The sequence below is a fragment of the Lethenteron reissneri genome, chromosome 2 (assembly GCF_015708825.2).
Source record: "Lethenteron reissneri isolate LAM-NWPU_2019-01 chromosome 2, ASM1570882v1, whole genome shotgun sequence".
Lineage (NCBI taxonomy): Eukaryota > Metazoa > Chordata > Hyperoartia > Petromyzontiformes > Petromyzontidae > Lethenteron > Lethenteron reissneri.
The window spans coordinates 4,927,698-4,949,789 of NC_083780.1; the positions used below are offsets into that span (position 1 = coordinate 4,927,698).

A 22,092-nucleotide genomic window follows, 5' to 3' on the forward strand; every position below is an offset into this window, starting at 1 on the left:
GGTTAATAAAGGAGATCAATCTCAATCTTAATTTTGGAGCTTTCGTGACTGCAGGAATTATTATTTGGTTTTTTCGGTAAAGTCACGTATAAAGATAAAATAATAAATTAAATAATAGCATACGACGTTTCGATTGCAACACAAGCAATCATCATCAGGTATAATGAAATAGCGACATAGAATCTAACCAGAAAACTATAGACAGACATATAAGCAGACAGACATCACCAAGATACACAGAGAGAGCAATCCAGGTACAGAGAGAGGTGATCGTCTCTGTGGGGTGGCCTTAAATAGACAGAGGGGGGCGGAGGCAGAGAGAGGGAGGGGGTAGGGAAAAATTTACATGTCAATGAGTACGAAGGGAGAGGAGTAAGGTAAGCAGGCTTAGAGGGAGACAGAACACACTAAATTAAACAACCCAGCAAAGTATCGAAATGTTATGTAATACGACACAGAGAGTCGGTCAACACACAATTAACGCATAGCCTGGTCGATTACGTATTTCAAAGATTGCTAAGTTAGAATTTAAGTGTGAAAATTCCAAAGAAAGACAAAACATAAAAAAAACAAGAGGAACGGAGACACACAGACAGAGCAGAACCTAAGAACGATAAAAAAACGAGTGTAGACAGAAAAAATTACACTAAATATACAGGCAGAGAGAGAGAACAAAAACCCAGAGAGAGAGAGAAAAAGGTAAACTTGGAACTTCCCCGTAGAAGTGGTTCAATCTTAATTTTGGAGCCTTCGTGACTGCAGGAATTATTCTTTGTTTTTTTCGGTAAAGTCACGTATAAAGATAAAATAATAAATTGGTTCGTTCGGTAAAGTCACGTAGGACGCTTGTGTTGCGCCCGAAACGTCGTGATTTATTATATTTTCTACCTACGTGACTTTACCGAAAAAACCAAAGAGTATGGATTCCTGCAGTCACGAAAGCTTCAAATGAAGATGAAAGGAGATAAATCTCATTACTTGAGCCCGGTTAAATCAGGTCAATCAGGAAAGCGGATAAGCTGGAGGAATCGGAAAAAGAGTTAGGCCTAACGGAGAATGGCTTGATGACGACATCAGAGATTGGTGACAGAAATATGTGCGCACTAATTCGGCACACTGGATTGGCACAAGGCAAGAGGAAAGTGGAAATAAATGACGAAATTTCGATTTAAAGCTTTCGTGACTGCAGTGATTCATCTTCTTGGTTCTTTCGTTAAAGTCACGTATAAGGGAAATAATAAAATAATAAAATATAAAACAATAAAAATTCTCACGACGTTTCGACTACAACTCAAGCAATTATCATCAGGTGTGAATTCCACAGCAAGAAAATTGTTGCAGTCGAAACGTCGTGAGAATTTTTATTGTTTTATATTTTTATTATTTCCCTTATACGTGACTTTACCGAAAGAACCAAGGATATAACTTAGCTGCGTGTTAGTTCACCGGTCTATCCATTCAAAACCTGTTAATTTTTCACAGTGTTTATTAACATGGCCAGATTTTCGCAGGGCCCCACAGAGTTGAAACAAAGCGACTTGGAACTACTGTAAGTGAGCCAATTTATAATTCCCTCTCTCCTCTGTGAATTTGGGCTATTGCCCGAAACGTCAGCCTATTCCAGATTGATCTGTAGTACCTCTGACTGTCGGAACAAGTGCTGTAAGCGAACACCTATGAAGGCCGGCACGGGACACGAGGGGGTGGGTGGCCAGCACCACGCCCGGCCGCCTTTGTCTCCTTTGTGGCGGTGTTTACACACCACACCAGGTACTCATTTGATGCTGAATCGACCTAGAGAGAGACCAAAGTCCGGCACAAATATTTGCTACTATTGGTCGAAATCCGAAATCGAACTCGTCGTAGCGCAGTGTGCGAAACACTACACGACCGCTCCCCACACACTCACACATGCTCACTCACACACCATGCATGCATGTTGAACTTCGTTCTCACCGTACGTAGCCAAGCGCGCTAATCGAATGTGCGGGGAAACCATTCCATACTTTCACACACTGCAGATCGGGGAGAGGACATACAAACTCCACAAGTCGGAAATCGAACCCAGGAGAGACCATCAACTCACTGGATACGAAGACCCGATTTTATCATGGGCAGCTGAAACTTGAAACCAAGTTCAATGCAAACTATGTGATTGTATGGGATGTTTGTGACTATGGGTCTCTGTGTAAGTCGATGGATTTCTCTGCGAGTCCATGAGTCTCTATGCGAATCACTGGTGACCGGGCTGGGATCACCAACTCACTACACTTGAAACCCGGGTTTAAGAACAACTCAGTTTTTGTCAACCGATGAGTCTCTAAGTAATTCTGTGTGGGTCTCTATATGAAACTATGGGTCTCTGCGTTTCAGTTTTTCAGTTTCATTTATTTGGAATAGCCCTGTGAGCCATTCGGCTCTTAAATCGGGTGCAACCGCAACAAACAAAAAACAAAAACATGAACAAGAAAACATCTTAAAGTGACTACGCGCAAACAGAAAAATCCAGGAAAAAAACTGCAAAGTCTTCTAGAAAAAAGCACCGTACACCAACGCTGTGCAAAAATCCCAGTGGGATGCAAGTTAAACAACAACAATAACAACAACCACAAGACAACTTAGATTAAAGCCATCATTCTAACTCCGTACTACAGCAAGCAAACAAACATGGCCAAACCAAAACACTTTTCGAAATCACCAAAATAAAGCCATAAGCAATGTAACAGTGATCGTAGGAACTGCGACCGTGAGTCGTTGGTGTGTGGGCTGCGGTGTCACGGCGGCGAGATGTTAACTACTTCGTCTGTATTCTTTGTTTATTTCGGTAAAGTCACGTAGATAGAAACATAATAATACAAAAATTAAGTGAATTAAATTATTAAAATAAAATAAAAAACACCAAAAAACACTAAAGGAGACTGTAGCCTGGTTCTTAATCGGAGTGAATGTACTGGCAGTCTATAATGTAGACTGTAGCCTGGGTATTAAGTTTGGTGAGTGTACTGGCAGTCTAAAATGTAGACTGTAGCAATGGCTATTAAGCTGGGTGAGTCTACTGACAGTCTATAATATAGACTGTAGCAATGGTTATTAAGCCGGGTGAGTGTATTGGCAGTCTACAATGTAGACTGTAGCCAGGACATTAATTCCGATTAAGAACCAGGCTACAGTCTACATTAGTGTTTTTTGTTGTTTACTATTTTATTATTCTTTTTATTCACTTTATTTGTTATTATTATTTTTTTCTACGTGACTTTACCGAAAGAACCAAAGAATATTAATTCCTGCAGTCACGAAAGTTTTAAGTCAATACTTCGTCTGTATATTTTGAGTTTGCGTCTCTCTTTCTCTTTCCCCCCGTGGTCGCGTGAATTTGTCTCCGGGTTCTCCGGGTTTTCCCTTACACATTTAAACACAGTCCTGCGGAGGGAGCTGGTAGGAACGTTGGGTTGCTCGGTCAATGGCCAGGGTCAACGGCGGCGTGGTGTATTCCGCAAATATGCCCGACTGTGAGGGCGGGCACAAGCCGGCGTGAGTAGGTCAAACGTTGAGTTTTATAAGGGCACCACGTGGTGACCAGCCCCTCCCCTCCCCTCCCACCCCCCACCCAGCCCCACCCTCCCCACCCAGCCCCTCCCCACCCTCCCCACCCAGCCCCTCCCCACCCTCGCCACCCAGCCCCGCCCCATTCTCCCCTCTCCACCCAGCCCCACCCCTCCCATTTTTGGATGCACGACGGACGGACGGACACAATAATCCCCTGTGGGCTGGTGGAACCAGGAGGTTCCTACCAGTAAAACATGTTTCGTTTAGTTGTATCGACTCGTCAAACTTTAGAACCCTGTATAACCACGGGCGGTGAACGGGAATTCTAACCCAGACGATCTCGACCAATGTTGGCTGATTGTCCCAGGTATAGCCATTAGTAACTCCCTAGAGTCACTCAATTACCTCAAAGATGGAACTATTAAAAATATATTTAAATAAGTGTCACTTTTCTTTTAAAATATCTGAGGGGGCTCGTGAGGAGGAGTGGTGGGGGGAGTTGATGGCAGGTGATAATTGGGCGACTCATAATTAACGAGACATTTTTTTTGAACGGGAAATGGAGCCATAATTTGGCTGTCATCGCCTTTTGACGAGAAATGGTCCCAGGAGACTGGGTTCCTTGTCCAACTCGTGCCATATAAGCGTGGGTAAGGCCGGGCGATGCTTCTGTGGCGAGAGAGAGAGAGAGGGGGACAGACACAGAGAGGGACAAAGGCGGACGAGGTATTTAAGTGGGAGGTTTGAGGGTGAACGCTGTCGCATAAGGCGCGGGGGAAGAGGTTGAGAAGAAATCCGAGGGAATTTGCAGAGGTGGAAGGTGAGGAATGGTGAGAGAGAGAGAGAGAGGAGATGAGGGATGGTGAGATAGAAAAGAGGTGAGGGAGTGAGGTGAGAGATTTTGAGAGCTGTGCGATGGCGAGAGCGAGGAGGTGAGGGATGATGCGTGGGAGGAGGTGAAGGATGGTAAGAGAGATGAGGTTAGGGATTTTGACAGAGCGAGGGCTGGTGAGATAAAGAGGTGAGGCGATTGAGAGAGGAGGTGGGGGTGAGAGAGAGAAAGAGGGGTGAGGGATGGTGAGAAGGAGAGGTGAGGGATAGAGAGAGGATGTGAGCGATGGTGGCAAAGAGGCGTGGGATGGCGAGAAAGAGAGTAGGTGAGAGATGGTGAGAGAGATAGGGGTGTGGGATGGTGATAGAGAGAGGAGGTGAGGGATGGGTGACGAAGAGGTATGGGTGGGAGGAGGTGAGGGATGGTGAGAGAGAGGGGTGTGGGATGGTGGTAAAGAGTGGAGGTGAGGGATGGGTGACGAAGAGGTATGGGTGGGAGGAGGTGAGGGATGGTGAGAGAGAGGGGTGTGGGATGGTGATAAAGAGAGGAGGTGAGGGATGAAGAGAGAGCAATGAGGTGAGGGATGGTGACAGAAAGAGAGAGAGAGAGTAGGTGAGATATAGAGGACATGAGGGATGGGGAGGGTGAAAGGGGATTCGGGGTATTGAAAGAGGTGAGGAGTACATAGTTTTGGTTCTTTCGGTAAAGTCACGTAGAAGGGAAATAATAAAAAAAAATAATAAAAAATTCTCACGACGAAAGATTTTCTTGCAGTGGTTTTCACACCTGATGATGATTCCTTGTGTTGCAAACGAAACGTCGTGAGAATTTGATTGTTGAATTTTTATTATTTTATTATTTCCCTTCTACGTGATTTTACTGAAACAACCAAGAATATGAATCCGTGCAGTCACGAAAGCTTTAAATCGAAAAAAGGTGAGGGGTAGTGATGCGGTGATGGTTGTGGTGATAAGAGTGGTAATGTAACAATTGTGTTTTGCTGATACAGGTGATGTCCATCGTATTGGTAGTGGTGATGATGATCGTGTTGTTGATGATACTGCTGCTGCTGATGATTGTGACGATGATGGTGATTGCGAGGACGTGATGCTGATGCAACCGTTACTGCTGCTGAGCAGAATATTACTGATAGAGATAACGCAGTTGTTGAAGTAGATGATGACTGATGAGGATGAAAACGATGACGATCATAATAAGGGGCGCCTGGTATGTCGGAGGTCATGGGTTCGACCCCGACGCCTGTATATTTGGAGATTGAATGTTCTCGCCGTGGTCGCGTGGATTTTCATCCGGGTCCTCCGGTTTTCCCACCACATTTAGAAGCATGCGTTTAGAGTAGTTTGTCTGATGTAAATATCCACGTGATAAGCCACTCTGTTGAGCTGTCATTTGTGGCCAGGTTGCTTCTGAAACAGCTCAATGGACCTTATCTGGTAAAATACAATTTGTATCTAGTTTAGTTTATAAAATAATGATGATGACTATAAGGATTTTGATGATGACGATGTCGATGATGCGAATGATGTTGGATTAGTAGTTCCCAACGTTTCTGCACCGCGGGCCAATGCCATCCCTCGACACACATCCGCGTGGCATCACCACGCAGGAAAAAACAATCTAGGAACTCAACACAACCGTCAATAACGTGGCCGTCAGTACACACATATGCATGCTATGGGATGTTGGCTACCAACAACAAGGCAACTCCTATGACTAATTGGGAATGGGACGCAAGCGTAGGATTGATCACCCTGTCGCTGGCCGCCTTTGGGGAGGGTGTATAGTATGAAAGGCCGAAACACCCTAGGAACCAAAGGGTCACTACTTACGATGCGCTCCCCAAATTTCACCAGGCTCACTGTTCATGAACTCTTGGAAGTGCTTGCACAAAGGATAGTAACATCTCATCCTGTGTTCTTTGGAATCTGAAAAAAGCTTAAGCCTTCCGTAAATCACGTGGATTGGGTGTGGCAACTCCTACTCCGATCCTATCCCCTCTCATCGCCGCCCCCTTTAAAAACAGACGCCGCTCCGTGCAGCAGCGTCGGGGCCATTTCTAGCCTCTTGTCCCGATTCTCAACTTTCCTAAACCCTTTGCTCCCGTTTCTCCGTTCCATTTCCACAATGCTCATCTTCTCTCTTCCCTCTGCGTAACTTGATTATAATATTTTTTTCATGCGTTACATCCTTGACTCTACGGGTACAGCAGTTGATAGTAAACATATGACGAATATAATGATGCTTATACAGGGTGTTTAAAAGATTGACCCAAATTCAAAGTAGGATATTTCACGATGGCGACATGTTACAATTAATCTTAATTTTAGAGCTTTCGTGACTGCAGGAATTACTCTTTGGTTCTTTCGGTTAAGTCACATATAAAGATAAAATAATAAATTAAATAATAGCATACGACATTTCGATTGCAACACAAGCAATCATCATCAGGTATAAATGAAATAGCAACAATAAATCTAACCAGAAAACCATAGACAGACATATAAGCAGACAGATATCACCACTCTCTCTCTGTGTATCTTGGTGATATCTGTCTGCTTATATGTCTGTCTATAGTTTTCTGGTTAGATTTTTTGTTGCTATTTCATTTATACCTGATGATAATTGCTTGTGTTGCAATCGAAACGTCGTATGCTATTATTTAATTTATTAATTTATCCTTATACGTGACTTAACCGAAAGAACCAAAGAGATGTTACAATTACACAAAAAGTTGCAAATGGTTTAATGAGTTATCACGTTTTACTAACCATTTTATAAATGCTCTATGTGCCCTTCACCTGCTGTACGGACAACATCGAGACGATAGTTGAATTGGTCCCAAACGCCTCTCAAAGTGGCTTCTTCCACTGAAGTCACCGCTGCCGTGATTCTGTTTTTGAGGTCATCCAGATTAGTCGCTAATGGTGGCAAAAAAACACGGTCTTTGACGTATCCCCACAAGAAAAAGTCGCAGGGTGTGATGATGTCTGGGGATCTTGGGGGCCAAGAGTATAGCGCCAAGGCTTGAGGTCCCGTGCGACCTATCCAACGTTTAGGCAGTGTTGTCTTGCGAATGACTGAGGCTAGGGGCTGTTTGTGCGCTGGGAAAGGCATCGAACGGTAATCATTTGAAACTCTATGCGCCGCCCTTTCAAGTGGTAAGAGTTTCATTCATGGGCAGTTTGTGGTTGCAGAGATATAGCGATTTCAAATCGGGTCTATCATTTTTAAACACAATGTACTATGACGATGATGATAATTATTAAGTGACGTTTCGGGCAACCGCCCTTCTTGACAGCACATACATTCTCGACAGGACACAGATCCTCTGTGTGCTACGAAGGAGGACCGTAGTCCGAAACGTCGCCTATTATACACACAGTGGCATTTACGAATGTGTTGAGTGTTTTTGTTGTTGTTGTTAATTGTACTTGCGCGCCTTTGCTATCGCAGCAGCAGCATCACCGAGGAATTTGGGAACAGCATTTGGTACGTAGTAACATTAATTTGCATCTGCAACAGTTCCCCAGAACCACTGGTGTGTATTATTCTGATGGCCACTGCACTGATGATGGATAACGATCATGCGTATGGTGATGCTGATGCTGCTGATGATGATGCTAATGTCGATTATAAAAGTGATGATGATCGTGTCGATGCTGCAGCCGATAATGATCCTGATGCTACAGCCGATTACAATGTTAACAACGTATGCTGATGTCGCTGCTGTTGATGCTATCGTTGCTGATGCTGCTGCTGAGGGTGCTATACTGATTCTGCTGTCGATGATAACGCTGATGACGATCCTGATGCTACTGCTGACAATGATTCGAATAAATGATTTTGCTACTGCTCATGGTGGTGATTCTGCTACTGCTGATTCTAGCCGGGCGGATGGCGGCTATGCACGTGGGTTTAAATCCAGCACTGGGGGCTGCGACGGTGGGTGGATCTCACAAATGTGAAACTCACTTCCACTTTGCGCGTCGAAGGGGTGCCATACCCTGGCTCGCCAGGAGAAGGCGGTAGCGCAAAACTGCGAATTCCACCTGTTCCGTTGGTATGGGATAGAGCGTTTCTCCGTCGCGCGCGTTGGTTTTTCTCAGAGTGTTCCGGTTTTCTCCCACATGTAAGCGCTCACGAATTGGCCGGTAACACCTTTCATACCTCCCGCACCTCCGATCAGCACGGTTGGCCACGTATGGTGCAGGAGAAGTTCAACCAGTTACTCAATTGAGGCTGAGTGGACCTAGGGGAGGCCCTAGGTTGCTTTCCCTCTCGTCTGTGACTCCTCCTCGCGTCTCAGAGTCGTTCTCTCTCTCTCTCTCTTCGAGAGCGAAGACTGTATGCGTGTGTTTAATTTCTGTGCACATTTTTACGTCTTATTATTATTATTATTATGGTTTTCACCTGAGGACGGCTGCTTGCGTTGTGGCCGAAACGTCGTGAGAATTATTTTATTATGTTTAATTTTTATTATTTTATTACTTCCCTTCTACGTGACTTTACCGAAAACCCAAGAAGATGAATCCCTGCAGTCACGAAAGCTTTAAATCGAAATTATTATTATTTTTTGCTGATAGAGGAGAGATGAACGGGTCCAGGCCAGACCCCCCGTGGCTCCCACCGGCCGCGATTTGCGAGGTCGGGGACTTCTTCCTCAACTGCTCGGTCGCCTCCTCGCCGGCTCAGGTCCGCGCCGTCATCCAGGGCCTCCTCACTCTCCTCATCACCGCCACCGTCGCGGGCAACCTCCTCATCATCATCGCCGTGGCCACGTCGCGCCAGCTGAGGACCCAGACCAACGCGTTCATCGCCTCCATGGCCGTGGCGGACTTCCTCGTGGGGCTGACGGTGATGCCCTACAGCATGATGCGCTCCGTGCACCAGTGCTGGTGAGTGTGCACACCCACGAAGTGACGGTGACGTCACCACGGCTCCTGTGCCAGGCCAGGTGCACTTTGAGGCCACGTGAAATGTCGAAGGCTGGCTGACAGGAGGTCACGGGGCAGAGCCAGGTGCCATGGGTTGACCCCACTGAGATGACTGGCTGATGTGCCAGCTGTGCCCCCTGCTGTTCCAACTTGCTGCATTTGATCCGCCCGGTGCTCCACTCGTCGTTGTGAGCGTCGCTCCTCTGCCCTCGGTTGTTGTTGGAGGGCCACTGCCTCCAACTGACCAGTAGCGGCGTCCTTCAATAGCCTCACCCATAGAGGCCGATCTTGACACGGCTGGTAACAAAGAGCGATACATACATATAGTTACTAACACCATATAGATACACTTAGATAGATATATATCGATACACACATAGAGGTGAAGATACATATAGATAGAACATGATGCACTCCGTGCACAAGTGTTTACGTGTCTACGTAAACCAAACCAAAGATAAAGATCCCCCGTATAGCCACAGGGTGTCGTGGCAAGTGTTGAAAGCGAGTCACAGCTATGTAGGGGGCCGTCCATAAATGACGTCACGCACCTAGGGGGGTCAGACATTTGTGACGATGCGTGACGAGGGGGGGGGGGGTGAGAAATGTGACGTCACATGAAAATACGCAACTTTAAATAAATATAGACAACACGTTCTACTTAATTAAATAAACCTTTTAACAAATGTTTTCTCCTACAACATCAGAGTGCAGCGACACATTAAATACGCACTACAATGACAATAGTTTAAAGCGATTTGAAGCATGTTTTATATTTTTTTTGGGGGGGGGGGGCAGAGCTTTGTGACGTCATATTTGAGGGGGGGGGTCAAAAATCGTCCAAAATCGCGTGACATCATTTATGGACGGCCCCTACTACCAAACAAAAAAACAAACTTCAACACATTTGTCAATAACAATGTGGCCTTAAGAATATCATAAATATATAATTCGAACAAACACATACACATAATAGGTTACGTTTCGGTCAATAGCCCTGCTCATAGCCACATGGAACGCATCATCGCCCAATGATGTCCTCGCCAGGTACTACGGGCGCACGTTCTGCAAGGCGCACACGTGCCTGGAGTACGTGTTCACCACCGCCTCCATCCTGCACCTGGGCGCCATCGCCTTTGACCGCCACACGGCCATCTGCGACCCGCTGCGCTACCGCCAGAGGATCACTCCACGCCGCGTGGCCCACCTCCTGGCCGCCTCGTGGCTGCCTGCCGTTCCTCTACGTGCCGCCCGTGTCGCTGGGCTGGAACGTGGTCGGCGTGGAGGAGGCGGCGCGTCGCCTCTCGTGCCCCGACAGCTGCGTGGTGCTCAAGAACGTCGGCTTCGCCCTCGTCGACACGTGCTGCGCGTTCTTCGCGCCCACCGCGCTCATGCTCGTTGCCTACGCCAGGATCTACCGGGTGGCGCGCAGGCAGGCGAGGCAGATCGCCGCGTCGAGTACCGGCACCGTGTCGGTGGTGGCCGCCAGCGTGAAGCTGCAGCAGCAACAGCAGCAGCAAAACCACCTCCAACAGCAGGGCAATGAGCAGCAGGCGACGTTTAGGAGGACCATGAGGCGCGAGCACAACGCCACCAAGACGCTGGCCATCATCCTGGGCGCCTTCGTAGTCTGCTGGTGCCCGTACTTCGTGGCGAGCGCCGTCGACCCGTTCGTGGGCTTCAGCACGGAGCCGACGCTGCTGAGCGCCACGCTGTGGCTCTGCTACGCCAACTCGGCGCTCAATCCCGTGCTCTACGCCGCCTTCAACCGCCGCTTCAGGGCCGCCTTCAGCCGCATCTTCTGCCGAGGGAAAGGGAACGCGGCGGTGGTGGTGATGGTGGCCGCGGCGTGGAGGGACAGACGCCGGCCTCGACCTCCTCCGCCCGCGTGCCTGGAGGAAGAGAGCGACTCCTGATGGAGACGGGGGGGGGTTCCGGTGTCAGGAGGCCTGCTTCGGGAATGAGTTTCCGATGGTCAACATTTCAGAATGTCGGAATAATTTCGTATTGGGTCATCTCAGTTTCGGATTTTCCGGATTCGGAAAAAAAAAACAGATCCTTCTTTTTTCTTGTATGTATGTATGTATGTACGTTGAACTTCTTTCGCACAGTACGTGGCCAATCCTGTTAATCGGAAGTGCGGGGTGAAGGACAACAAACTTGACGCAAATAGGTGTGTGTGGTCAAATGTTGCGTGTGGTAAAATGTTTTCAGGAACTCGAGGCCAACGTCGAGATCTTGCTGGTCACGACGAGAGGGCTTCAGGAGAGAGTTGATGTAGTTTTGCTTTCCCTCCTCCTCCTTCTCCGTTGAAAGAGCCCAGACTACTATCGTTTTATTATATGGGCCATGGTTTGGGGTGCGTGGCCACCATCGCCCGACTTTGGTTTACCTTCAATTTTCCGTCACGTAAACTGATGTCAACAGTGTTTCTGTGCGACCATTAGCGACGTCACCGATGCCACGCGCCACAAACTTATGTCCAGAAAAACGTGGTCATGACTTCATTTTCGTGAAATCACTCCCAGTTTTCCGATCGATCCAAAAAAAACAACGTTCTTCGGATCGTCCGAAATCTAGTTAAATGTAAGCCTGATGCTGCATTGGGATGTTTTTCCTATTCATCCCAAAAACTTGGGAGCGTATCCGGAGGGCCGACCCACATATTGCTGAAGCGGAATAACCTTGGGCAACATCAACGCCCACTCACAGACCGGTGCTGAGTGACCCTTGTGATGCACATGGACAGCTGCCATCAGGGAGTCCTCGAGGCTAAAATAACAACACCCCCCCCTCCTCACTCAACTAAAGTTGCGGTATTCGAATGAATGAGATGAGGAGTTATATAACTGCTTGATTATGCTGCTTGTTAACTATCAATGAAACATCGATCCAGATTATTACGCGCGTGTATGGGTCGCTTTCCGGGATAACACCGGTGGTGCTGATGAAGCGGTAATACATTGGCGCCGTGGTGACGAGATGCTAACTACCTCGCCTGGTATACAGGAGGTCGTGGGTTCAATCCCGACCCTGACGCCTGCTGCTGTATATTTGGAGTTTGCATGTTCTCCCCGTGGTCGCGTGGAGTGTTTGGCTGCTATACATTTTCACGTGATAAGCCACTTCGTTGGACTATAATATGTGACCAGGTCGCTTCTAAAAAAGAGCCATATAGCTCAATGGGCCTTAGCTCGTAAAAAATAATAGTCACGACCAGTGAAACGTCGAACCAGACTGTTATGTGTGTGTGGATCGCTTTCCGGGATCACACCGGTGGTGCTGATGAAGCGTTTATACATTGGCACGTTTTTTCATCAGATGACAACTTTATTAATTGGTGGAGGAGGGGTTTAAGACGCAACATTTTACTTAAGCGGCGAGCTTGCACTAACATCAGTGACGAATGTTGTTAAGCACTTTGAGATATAAAGGAGGCGTTTACGCACCCTATGAATGCAAACCTTATCCTTGAAATCGCCATCCTTACTCAGGACTAGATTATATATACAGGATAGAGAGATTGTGTGGAAATACTGCTTTCTAATAGGTGACACGCAATACCGGTGGCCTGTAGCACTCATAAGTCATAGAGATTAAAGCTGAAGCATCATTACTATGCGTGGTGTTGCCCGAGCTTAATTTCAGCCGGAGTTGTTTGGGGCTGAACTCCGGAAAATATCCACGCCGACCACCCCCTCCCCCTCCTCCTCCCTCTCCACGTGGGCGTGTTGGTCGGCATGGCTCCAATCGTGGCGTATGAGAAGAGGAACAGTCGTGGATGTTTGAATGCTCTCTGGATAATACAAAACTACACTTTAAAAAATATATCTATACCAGGTAAGGCTCACCGAGCTATATACTCTCTCAATTATCCACCAAACTACACCGCCCACCTGAGACCATCGCCTCTCCTCTCACCTGGGCGATTTCCTCCCTGTGAGCCGCCCACACCACCAACACCCACCCCCACATGTCCCACCTGTCTGTCCCACGTCGCCAGTGACTAGAGGCGTGAACTCGCCAGGGGCGTCCCTCTAATTAGTGCTAATTGCCTATTAGCGCATGGATGCAGGGTGGAGGAGAAGGGTGGGCGTTAGAGGGTCGGATGGTAACTGTGGTGGGGGGGTGGGGTCTGTTTATGCATAAATAAGAGTGACCTAATAGTCACTCGCAAACATCAGGACAAGGTGAGTGGGAGTTTAAGAAGGATTTTGACGGGGGAAGTTTGTGTCTGTTTGTAATGCTTCAGGGTTTATCAATGCGTGTTGAACGTATATCACGGGTAGAATACAAAGATGCATGGTACAAATAAAAGCATACCTAAGTTAATGAAAAAAAAATGAACAGTACGAGATGTTAACTACCTCGCCTGGTATGCAGGAGGCCGTGGGTTCGATCCAGACCCTGACGCTTGCTGTATATTTGCGTGTTCTCTCTCCCCGTGGTCGCGTGGATTTTTCTCCGGATCCTCTGGTTTTCCCTCTACATTTAGAAACATGCATTTAGAATATTTAGCTGCTATGAATTTCCACGTGATGAGCCGCTTCGCTGAGCTAATATTTGTGGCCAGGTCGCTTCTGAAAAAGAGCTGTGTAACTCAGTGTGCCTTACCTGGTAAGAAAAAAAGAGAAATAAAATAAGCGTTAATGATCAGATTATACTGATGCGTGTGCCGGTTATGGGACTCAATCAGTGACTGAGCACTCTCAGTTTATGAATTTCACAGAAATGCAATGACCCAAAGCCTTCAACGCTGCTGCTGCGGCAATTGCTGAAAGCGAACACCTCTTAAAGGCCGCAACCGCTAGCATCACGACAAGCCGCATGTGTCTCCCCGCCGCCAATGTTTTAACCACCACACCAGCCACTCATTGACACACATCCGATGAGCACGGTTGGCCACGCACGGTGAAAACGAAGTTCAACATCGAGTACATTTAAGGCTGAGTCGACCTATCGGAAGCCCAGGACCGATTCGGTTATAAACTCGCCATTGATTTTTATCTGTGGCCGAGAAACGAATTCAGGCGACGGGATTCGTAGTGCAACGCACCCAACCCTTGGGCCACCGCTCCGCAACATGAATAACAAAGCCAAAGATCTCCCGTATAGCCTTATCAGACTGTTGGGGCAAGTGCTGTTAGCGAGTAGCCCCTATAAAGGCTAACACGGCACACGAGGGGTGGTGAGAGTAGCACCACACCCGGCCGCCTTTGGCTCTCCAGTGTTTTTTTAAACACCGCACCAGATACTTATTTAAGGCTGAGTTGACCTAGACAAAGATCTCCCGTATAGCCTTAACATACTATTGGGGCAAGTGCTGCTAGCGAGTACCTATGAAGGCCGGGACGGCACACGATGGTGGCGATGTTTACACATCTCACCAGGTGCTCATTTAAGGCTGAGTCGACCTAGACAAAGATCTCCCGTATAGCCTTAACAGACTGTTGGAGCAAGTGCTGCTAGCGAGTACCTATGAAGGCCGGGACGGCACACGAGGGTGGCGATGTTTACACATCTCACCAGGTGCTCATTTAAGGCTGAGTCGACCTAGGGGAACTCGCACACCCGCATACTCCTTCATGGACCCAGGCTCACGGCCCGCTCTCCCACCCCGCCTGGACGCCGTCTCGTCGTTTGACCGTTGAGCGGTTGTAACCTCCTCCGGGTAAATGCTGCCAGCACCGAATCGCTCCTCCAGGTTCACGCTAAGTGACGGCTCAAGCTGCCAGCACGCGGCAGAGAGGGCGCACGAAAGCCCGGAGCCGTCACGAATCCCGAGCGCTCGTTCTCGCCCCACGTGTCTCAACACCCGCAGGGCCTGCGCGCTGGCTACCTCCTTCCTCCAGCTGCCGCTGAGAACCTCGTCCATTCCTCCATCACGTCCCTCACCTCCCCGCGTCCCTGGCCAACGAATGATAGCTCAATGAAGCGGCTTTTCATCCGGAAATTTACAGCAGTCAAATAGATTTGAAGTTTTCGTGAGCGCAGGGATCCATACTCTTTGGTTCTTTCGGTAAATTCTAGATTTGAAGCTTTCGTGACTGCAATGATTTATATTCTAAGGTTTTTTAATTTTACTTTTATAAATTTTCATTTTCATTTTTTACCTACGTGACTTTACCGAAAAAACCTAAGAATATCTTTCGGTAAAGTCACGTAGGTATAAAAAATAAAATAAATTGTTTCTTGCTGTGGTTGTCCCACCTGATTGACGGACGCTTGTGTTGCGCCCGAAACGTCGTGATTAAATTGATTTTATTTTTTATACCTACGTGACTTTACCGAAAGAATCAAAGAGTATAGCAGTCAAATACTCTACTAACCTGGTGACCCGAGTTAAATTTCCGACAGCGACCAACATCAGTGGATAGTCATATATACAAATCGATCATTGGCCTCCCCTAGGTCGGCTCAGTCTTGCATGAGCGCCCGTAAGGTGTATAACACATTAGCAATGGGGAGACAAAGGCGGCTGGGCGTGGTGGTGCTGATCGCGCCACCCGATAGAATGTGCGGTATTCTAGAGAGGAGAAATGAAGACGCGAGATATAGCGGGATACGTTCAACGAAGACACACATACAGCATGTAGGTAGGGAGATGAGAGAACAGAGATGCTGGGCAAAATTGGAGCTCGTGTTAATTTGCTGTCACGTTCGTTTGTGTTTGACTTTGAGTGAGATGACAGATGATAGATAGTGGAGCTCTATTTTAATAAAATAAATCTGGAACTCACACTTGAGCCGCGCACTTTTATGTATGTACGTATGTTGAAGCCTCTTTCAATAATGTTTTTTTTCATTAGGTCGCGTAAAACTGAATGTGTCGCAAACCCGCCACCACTCGACACAGCCACTAAGTAAGGTTTGTCACGGAAACAAAACGTGCCAATTTGTTACAACCGGTGTGTTGGAAGAGTACACCCACAACATCTATAATTTGAGTACGACGTTTCGCTGGTGATTGCAACCAACTTCATCAGGCGATTTGCCAGAATTGTTTATGCAATCTAACCCCCCCCCCCCCAAGAACACATTTTACGGATAATATTTCTTGCGAAAGCCTACGTGTTAAATTTATTTCGCACCATACGTAACCAACTGTGCTAATTGGAGGTGCGAACGATACTGTGCACTAGGAGGTAGGGAAATTACAGATTAAAGGATTTAGTTTAATTTTTTTTACAATTTTGGATTTTAGTTTTTGGGATATTTACATTTTGTGCCACGTTCAAATGTATTTGTGCTAGCAGTAGTGAGGTCACCCGATGCCACGTGACGCATGTATGTTTTTTAAATACTCTTTAATCACAATTTTCAAATTAATATAGGGAAGCGCTTGTCATTTTTTTGACCAACACGAAGGCTGATCTGTTCTTTTCCCTTCCTTTTTATCGTCTTAATGACTTGTTTTAAAATGTTTTTATTGTTAAAGCTTTTATGTAACAACTTTTGAGAGCCCATGACTGCCAGTCGCGCGTTATCGATTGAAGGATCTTCCTCACAAAGAGCTGACCCAACGCGACGAATGCATGCGCGTGTGTATGCTGAACTTCTTTCGCACCGTACGTAGCCAACCGTGCAAATATGGAGGTTGCGGGGAAGCAAAGGACAAGGAACCAACACGCCGGCCGCACTTGGTGGTGCTGGGGGTGGGGATCGGTTGCCGTAATCGTTTGCTCGCTCGGTGTGTGCCGACTCATATAGCGCCTCCTCTCCTCGGGTTCAACCATGAGCTCGGAGGAGCACCCCACGGGCCCCGCGTGCTCCCTCTCGCACGGCCTCAACTGCTCGCTGCCCGCCCACTCCGCGCACGTGGCCGCCGCCGTGGCCGCTCTGCTCGCCGCGACCACGTGTTGCACGGTGCTGGGCAACGCCGTCGTGGTGACCGCTGTGGTCACCTTCAGGTAGCCACAGAAAAGGTTCATTAGAGGGGGCACGTGCCACCACACCCCCCAACTGGCTCCGCCAGTGACGGTGGGGATGGTTTAGTTGTATTTTGTTTGGGTAATTTGTTTAGCTTTCTTGTACTCTGCACGACTATCATGTTTTTGTATTGTTCTATGTTGGAACATTCTTATTCTCCCCTACTGGACATCTATGAAAGATATCTTAATAGCTCATCGGATTTCTCCAGTATAAATACGTATTCTGATTCAGTGTTTGTGTATGTTGAACTTCTTTTACACCGTACGTAGCCAACCGTGTTAATCGGAGGTGTGTATGTTGAACTTATTCCGCACCGTACTTAGCCAACCTTGATAATCGAATGTATGTAGAACTTCTTTTACACCGTACAGAGCCAACCTTATAGGCGTTAATAGACTGGTGGGGCAAGTGCTGTTCTTGAGCACCTATGGAGGGCCGCCTTTGTCTCCCCAGTGGCGATGTTTCCACATCGCACCAGGTATTAATTTGAGGCTGAGTCTACCTAGGGAAGGCCCAGGACCGGTTCAGATTATTGTTACTGTGGTGTTGGTCGTGAGCGGGAATCTAACCCGGGTCGTCGGGTTCGTAGCGCAGCGCGCTAGCCGTTGCACTACCGCTCCCCACCAGACAAAGACAAAGATCTCCCGTATAGCCTGAACAGATTGTTGGGGCAAGTGTTGTTAGCGAAGATAACTTATGAAGGCCGGCACGGCACACGAGGGTGTGGGTGGCCAGCACTACGCCCGGCCGCCTTTGTCTCCCCAGTAGCGATGTTTACACATCGCACTAGGTAGTCGTGAGGCTGAGTCGACCTAGGGGAGGACCGTTCACAGGTGTTGGTCGTGAGCGGGAATCGAACCCGGGTCGCCGGGTTCGTAGAGCGGTGCGCTAACTGCTGCACAACACACACGGTGCCTGGTCCGGCCAGAGCTTTGCAGAAGCTCCCCAGAACGTGAAGCGAAACGTCGGACTTTGTGCCCGAACAATACTCGCTCCACGGGGTAGAGCTACAGGGATAGGCTTTGCCGCGACGTAGTTTGTTCACGATACGATATGAGATCGCGATGTCAGTTTCCCATCGCTCTCCAAGAACAACTTTGGATGAGGAGTGTGTGTCCAGCGAGGAATTCAGCTCCGTGTTTGCGGGCCCCGGGCGGGAGGATTGGGGCCATCGCACGATCGCGATAGGCGGTGACAGCGGGGGCTTTGGGGGAGAGGGATTCATCCAACGATTAACCAGGGCGGCCGCTGGGTCCCGATCCGCAAACCTCTACAACAGGGGTCGGCAACCTGCGGCTCCGTAAGGGTTGCTTAGTGACGTTTTTATTAACGACCATCTCGTATTTACATGCGTTGCGGCTCTTGAAATAGAGTTTATTTTTACCAAATTCGATTTTTTTTAATCTTGCTAAAACAAGCGGCAAACGCCCCAGCGTTCGTCCACGTGCGGTCAAACCGGACAATCGTCTGGATGGGTAACCACCACCCGCAAAAGCCGGGTGGCAGTCGGCGCCGTGGAGAGCAGAGTGACATCCTCCACCCCTTGCTCTGGGCTACCCTCCCCCAAACCCCCTGACCCTCCCCACCGACCTCTAGGCAACTCCAGACGCGCACCAACGCCTTCACGCTGTCTCTGGCCGTGGCCGACCTTCTGGTGGGCCTCCTGGTCATGCCGTTCAGCGCCACGCGCTCGCTGTACGGCTGCTGGTTCTTCGGGGCGACCTTCTGCAAGGTGCACACGTGCATGGACTTCCTGTTCACCACCTCGTCCATCTTCCACCTGTGCGCCATCGCCTTCGACCGCCACGTGGCGATCTGCGACCCCCTGCGCTACGGCGCCCGCGTGAGCCGCCGCACGGTGGCTCTGCTCGTGGCGCTGTGCTGGCTCGTGGCTCTTCTCTACGTGGTGCCCATCATGCTCGGCTGGAACCTGGTGGGGATCGAGGAGGAGGTGGCGCGCTCATCCTGCCCGGGCAACTGCGATCTCTACCTGAACACCGCCTTCGCGCTCACGTCCGCCGCGTGCGGCTACTACGCGCCCATGGTGGGGATGGTGGTGGCCTACGCAAGGGTCTACTCCGTGGCGAGGGCGCAGTCGCGACGCGTCCGCGCGGAGGCCAACAGAGACCGCGGCGTGGGTGAGTGTCAGCATGGCGATGATGCTGCTGAGAATAAAAACACAATAGCGTGTGCAGGGATGTTTCGGTATACGCTTTGGTTCTTTCGGTAAAGTCACGTAGGTGAAAAATGAAAATAAATAAAAGTTAATTTATTTTTTATAAATAAAAGTTTATTTATTTTTTATTTTTCACCTACGTGACTTTACCGAAAGAACCAAAGAGTGTGTGGATCCTTGCAGTCACGAAAACTTCAAATCTAGAATTTTTCGGTACAGTGAACTCTGGATTTTTTTTACCATTATTTTACACGTAAAGATAAACATAAATAAAATATTAATTACATACACTGAAATTAACAAGTAAATAATACATTGGGCAATATAAATATTCTCCAGGTCCTCCGGGTTTTCCCTCCACATTTATAAATACGCATTCATAGTATAAATTTCCACACTATTAACCACTTCGTTGAGCTATAATTTGTGATAGAGATGTATAGCTCAGTGGGCCTTACCTGGTAAAATAAAAAAAAAATCAGTCTTATTTATATATATATATATAATAACTGATTAATTTACCTTTCCTAACTTCAAACTAGATTCGAAGCTTCCGTGACTGCAGGAATTATTCTCCGGTTCTTTCTGTAAAGAAATTAAATAACAATAGAATACGACGTTTCCTACCTTATCGTGTTTTTGGTATTGTTTGTTGTTGCAACGTTCTGACCCCCGGTGCCCTCCACTGGACGTCTATGATAAAGAACTTCACGTCAGATTCCTCCTCCAGTATAAAAATACAGATTTCCGATTCTCATCAGACGAGCGGGCTGGAGGCAAACGAAAGGCGAGGACGTCACTCAAGCGCGAGCACAACGCCACCAAGACGCTGGGCATCATCATGGGCGTCTTCCTCGTCCTCTGGCTCCCGTACTACGCCTCGAGCATCGCGAGCGCCTTCTCCGCGAGCAGCGCCATCGACCCCGTGGCGTGGGACGCCTTCTTCTGGATGGGCTACTCCAACTCGGCCATCAACCCCGTCCTCTACGCGTGCTTCAACCGCAGCTTCCGCGCTGCCTTCCGCCTCCTGTTCAGCCGACGCGCCTTCAAGGCGAGCGCCAGGCGGCTAGACCTGAGCGAGTCGTGAGCAGAGATCACAACCGGGTACCCGATACCCGGCTACCCGTACCCGGCCGGGTACGGGTATTCGTTTGCGACCCTGGTGAGGCCGGGTACGGGTAGACCGTGAGTCACTGGTGAGTAACTTCTTCTTGGTTCTTTTGGTAAAGTCACGTAGAAGGGAAGTAATAAAATAATAAAAATAAAACATAATAAAATAATTCTCACGACGTTTCGGCCACAACGCAAGCAGCCGTCCTCAGGTGAAAACCAGGTCTGTCGAGGCGACAGCGTCTGAATGAAACAGCACACGTGCTTGGAGCATATATATAAGCTGGGTTGGAAGGGGGGAAAAGGGCGCCTTGACAAAAGAATATGCATATCAAGAGGCATTTAGCATATTTATGGGAAATGCAGGTATGTGATTAGTACTACTCATGCCTGTGCATTATGCAGGATTAGCAGCATCAAAGGGAGGGGATATGGGAAATGCAGGTATGTGATTTGTACTACTTATGCCCGTGCATTATGCAGGATTAGCAACATCAAAGGGTGGGGATATGGGAAATGCAGGTATGTGAATAACTGTTTGTCACTCATTTCCCAACGTCTTGTCTCTTCTCACAATTCAAGTTCCTAGAATCAACCCACCCGTGCCTGCAACATGGCTTCATCCCAGAGGTCGCAATCAGGTACCCGATACCCGTACCCTACCCGGCCGGGTACGGGTAGGGTACGGGTACGGCCGGGTACGGGTACCCGTTTGCGACCCTGGTGTGGCCGGGTACGGGTAAGGAATCAAAAACCGTTTGCGACCTCTGGTCGTGAGACGGCATGTGGTAATGATGGGGTATGGGGGCGGGGGTTTCGGCTCCCAGGTTGACTTTGTTCAACCTGCGGCTGAAGAACTCAGAATCAGATTATTTTATTCATACTGGAGGAATCCGATGAGCAACGAAGCTTTTTTTCCACTAAACTCACAATTTGTATTTTGCGAGGTAAGGCCCACTGACCTGTTGGCTTCTTATCCAGAAGCGATAGAGGTCACTTCTGAAAATGAAGTGATGAAGGTTCATGGTGGTGGTGATTGTGGTGAGTGAGAGGTCTCTCAATCTCCGCTACTGCCCCCTTCGTGTTTAAAAAAATAATCTGCGTGAATTGAGCACTTTTATGCCCCAGCATCGCCAAGCTCCTTACATCTCAATAATTCCAAACAGTCGGTTTGATCATTTTATCGCGAAACTAAACTTTTTCTTTTACCAGGTAAGACCCACTGGGCTATGCTTTTTTTCAGAACCGACCTGGCCACAAATTATAGCCCAACAAAGTGGCTTATCGCATGGGAATTTATAGCAGCCAAATACTCTATAAACGCATGTTTCTTCTAAATGTGGAGGGAAAAAAACCGGAGGCACCAGAGAAAACTCCACGCGACCACGGTGAAAGAGAGACACCGCAAACTCCAAATATACAGCAGCCGTCAGGGTCGGGATCGAACCCACGCCCTGCTGCATACCAGGCGAAGTAGTCAACATCTCGCCACTGCGGCGACGACCTCCCGATGACAGCTGTCCCCGTGTGCACAGAACCGG

At 48.2% G+C, this 22,092-nt stretch overlaps 2 protein-coding genes across 2 annotated transcripts; both read left to right on the forward strand.

Annotated features, from left to right (window-relative positions):
- The first annotated feature begins 8,989 nt into the window (after positions 1-8,989).
- On the forward strand, positions 8,990-11,249 carry LOC133341630 (trace amine-associated receptor 1-like). The gene is given in 4 exon segments (XM_061550227.1): positions 8,990-9,294; positions 10,381-10,558; positions 10,560-10,802; positions 10,848-11,249. Coding segments are annotated over 4 exon segments (1,128 nt in total).
- A 5,818-nt stretch (positions 11,250-17,067) lies between these two features.
- LOC133341638 (trace amine-associated receptor 13c-like) lies at positions 17,068-20,528 on the forward strand. Its single transcript, XM_061550237.1, has 3 exons — positions 17,068-17,243; positions 18,862-19,407; positions 20,234-20,528. The coding sequence occupies exons 1-3, from the start codon at positions 17,068-17,070 to the stop codon at positions 20,526-20,528; spliced, it is 1,017 nt and encodes a 338-aa protein (XP_061406221.1).
- Positions 20,529-22,092: the final 1,564 nt, after the last annotated feature.

Coding starts and splice junctions, on each gene's coding strand:
- LOC133341638 (XM_061550237.1), top strand. CDS start 17,068: ATGAGCTCGGAGGAGCACCCCACGGGCCCCGCGTGCTCCCTCTCGCAC. Junction 17,244..18,861: donor ACCGCTGTGGTCACCTTCAG/GTAGCCACAGAA, acceptor ACCGACCTCTAG/GCAACTCCAGACGCGCACCA. Junction 19,408..20,233: donor AGAGACCGCGGCGTGGGTGA/GTGTCAGCATGG, acceptor ACGAAAGGCGAG/GACGTCACTCAAGCGCGAGC.